A 3,407-nucleotide genomic window follows, 5' to 3' on the forward strand; every position below is an offset into this window, starting at 1 on the left:
TCATGCACCTTCTTACCATGGTGGGCCATGCTACCAGGTGGCCATAGGTCAAGGTCCAGAAGAATACCGACAAAGTATTGCTAGCTGGGATCGGGTTAGATGTCTTGTTGTGATAGCATGGGCATAATAGGCCAAAGGGCCCGGTTTTGTGCTGCATGAACCCATGACACCTATGGAACAGCTAAGATGATAAGGTAGGAGTAGCAGAGGGAGTGTACAGGATTTCCAAACGGTTTCTGATAAGGTGGCACGAGAAAGACAGATTTAATTGACTTTTGTTATTGGCCCCAGTGAGGATCGGGGAGCTGATCCCATCGCAGAGAGAATACGTTACAGAGAATAAGGCGGAATGGGACTATGCGAATGACTGAGAGGGAGAAATGATGGGACGTCCTTCTTCCTCGTCGATAAGAAATGCGACCCAGTAGAACATCCCTGGCAACATGGCACAGTGGTTAGGGCAGAGGGCGGAGAGTGGAGCACTGACAAGTACAGAGAGCCGGAATCAATGGGCCGATTTGCCATTCAACATCATTAACGAATGGGAGGCGGGGACGGCGTGGGGCAGGAATCAGTACTGGGGCTCCAGCACTTCCTAGTCTGTGAATGACGGGTCAGTGAGGGAACTCAGTGATCGGAAACTGGATGGGCAAACTCGCCCAAAAGTTTGATTCTTTCCTAACGTTCCTCACCCTGAGGTGTATCTCGGAATTCCAGTCCCATTGCAAGGAATGAAATGGAGAGATCTGTCAACGATCACACACACGTCCCCTCCCCTGCAGCGATACTCCCAGCTCAGTCTCAGCCCATGCAAATGAGGTGACGCCGATCAAAGCTCACACACAGCACAGCCCACGTCACTTTCAATCTTTATTAATACTTAACAAATGTACAAACAAAATAAGATCAATTTAACAACTCCATACAACACGCGATAGAGATCCAGTTAACATCGTAGGTTTATGATACTATAACGCACCGGGTCCTAATCTGACCTCTGAATGAAACATGCAGACACGGCTTTAACTCCTCCCTCGGAGTGTCAGACACCCTGAGTCAATAGGCTGGTCCCGGACTAATGTCCAGTTGGCATAATTTACTCATCATTATTTAATTATTTATGGTTTTATATTGCTAGATTTCGACACTATTCTTGGTTGGTGAGACTGTCACGAAAACCCAATTTCCCTCAGGATGAATAAAGTATTCCTGGCTGTCTGTCTGTAAACTGTGAATATGATTCAAACTCAGCTCTCTTTCTTCACTGGGCACCAGCGTCAACTTCCCGAGTCGATGCTGAAGTTTCACCTCCATTCGGGAGCCGGGAAGAATTGAACCCACGTTCAAAACTAGCTCTTGAGACCTCGTTGAAGTCTGGAGATTTCACTTCGTCTTTGCCACCCTGGTGTTTCCTGTCCAGGTACTCCACTGACTCTTTAACCCATTCCTCCTTGGCTCTAGTGCAAATCTTCATATTCCTCTTGTTGGTGAATCTGAAGCAGAACAAACAGTGGCGATTACGGGAGAGTCATCAACCATTGTTCTCAAACATTTTGCAGTTGCACGTTGAAACACTTACATGACAGCAGGTGTCGGGCACAAGAGAGCTTCCGTGTAGCTCTTAAGCCTCTTGCGAGGAATGGGCGTGGTCCTAAACCTCTCACAGCATTCTAGCGTTATGATTGAAGCTGAGGGAGAAGGAAAAACAAATAGTTAGACACCGCTAGATAACTCAACCCACCTTAACCCACGTGAACGCACTGCCTCGCGCATGAAGGCCTTTCCAACCCAAGACATTTAACGGTGTAACCCCGTCCTTCATATAAACTACTGTACGCCATTCCCCTACCGGTCTGATGACCCTTCCAGTCCCTTTGACTGACTGCCATTCCCGACCCTCCCTCCAAGAGAATCATTCCACTGTGAGCTGTTCAATATCACCGCCAACCGATGGGAAGCGGGAGAGCTGCTCCCCGCAGCTGATCACGGTGCATTGTCGGGATTGGGTATGGAATATTGGGAATAAGGAAAATCTCTTACCCGGGGCGGGTGCAGCTTGCTTGAAACAGCAGATCCACAGAGCTGCCAACATTGCGACCACGCAGAGCGCTGCCTTCATCTTGTCCTGTACCAGGATGGAATTGATGGCCGTGTGATTCACCAGCTCCCATAGTCTGCTTTATAAAGGGGGTTGGCAGCACTCATGGTCATCAATTTAGGGCTTCCCTGGAAAGTCCCCAAACCAGCACTGGCCACTGCTCCGATGTTCCATAAAAAGGGAAGTACAGGAATTCTCCGAATGGCCGTTCGGTAGTTCAGCTGTAAAGGGCGCTCTTTAACTTTCTGGGGCGGACTTTCTTAGTACTAGCGCGTCTGACTTCTTTCAGGCAATCCCACATCCGATTCAGAGGGGAAGAGAAAGTTGAAATACAAGAGCTAGTTTCAAACGCATGCGTTCTCTCCGTGGACTGGGATATGGATGAAAGTGCAAGATCAACCGTTTAGAGACAGCACATGGGATGATAATACTGTTGCAATCAAAGAAAGTTGATTGAGTTGCAATCAAGTTGGTTGAGTGAAGTACAGGGCTGGCGATTCAATGTCCCTGAGTATAGAAACTCCAGGCGTGACAGAGCGGACATGGCCCTCCTGATGGGGCAGAGAATTACTGCGCTGCTCAGGGTCGATGTCCTGGAGGGATGGGCTGATAAAACTCTCGGGCTCATTCGGTCACTCAACAGGAAACAGATCCTTCAGTCCAGCTCGTCCTTTCCATAGTGACCAGCAACCTGGTCCCAGTCGTCGCGATTGGACTGTATTTTTCATAATGCTTCCGAACCATGTGCTTATCCGAAGTATTTATCAGTCATTCAGACATCAATGAAACCTTTGGCAGCTGATGGCGGAGTTACAACTCAGATCCTTTTTAAGGATACTCTCTCCTGTCCATTTCAGTTGTCTTACTCTGAGGGATATCTTTTTGCGTTCTGCACGTGATTTATGTGCTCTTTATCATTTTATACTTCTCTATAAGATCACGCCTCGATCTCCCAAATTCTTAAGAATAAAGTCCTTGCCTACCCAACCTTTCCTTGTAATGCAGATGCTCGAATTCTGTTAGCATCTTCCCAGATCTTCCCTGCAACCTGTCCTGTTTAATGGTATCTTTCCTATAACAGGGCTACCAAAACTGGAAACAATACTCAAAGCGTGGCCTTATCAATGACTTGTCCAAATGTGCCATACAGTAACTTGTCAGCTCAAATAGTCTAAAAGCATTCATCACCACCCTGTGACACTGCACAGTTACAACTTGGGAATAAAAGAGTGGTTTTCAGTGTACGAGAATAGAGGTTTCAGGCATGACAGGTGGAGGTGCAGATGAGAAGGGAATGTTTACCTGCTGA

General features: G+C 47.5%; 1 protein-coding gene across 1 annotated transcript; it reads right to left on the minus strand.

Annotated features, from left to right (window-relative positions):
- Nucleotides 1-863: 863 nt before the first annotated feature.
- LOC132407130 (eotaxin-like) lies at nucleotides 864-2,352 on the minus strand. The gene is made up of 3 exons (XM_059993426.1): nucleotides 2,041-2,352; nucleotides 1,580-1,688; nucleotides 864-1,493 (listed from the first exon to the last, which is right to left on the minus strand). The coding sequence occupies exons 1-3, from the start codon at nucleotides 2,117-2,119 to the stop codon at nucleotides 1,262-1,264; spliced, it is 420 nt and encodes a 139-aa protein (XP_059849409.1). The 5' UTR covers nucleotides 2,120-2,352; the 3' UTR covers nucleotides 864-1,261.
- Nucleotides 2,353-3,407: the final 1,055 nt, after the last annotated feature.

The sequence above is a fragment of the Hypanus sabinus genome, chromosome 17 (assembly GCF_030144855.1).
Source record: "Hypanus sabinus isolate sHypSab1 chromosome 17, sHypSab1.hap1, whole genome shotgun sequence".
Taxonomy (NCBI): domain Eukaryota; kingdom Metazoa; phylum Chordata; class Chondrichthyes; order Myliobatiformes; family Dasyatidae; genus Hypanus; species Hypanus sabinus.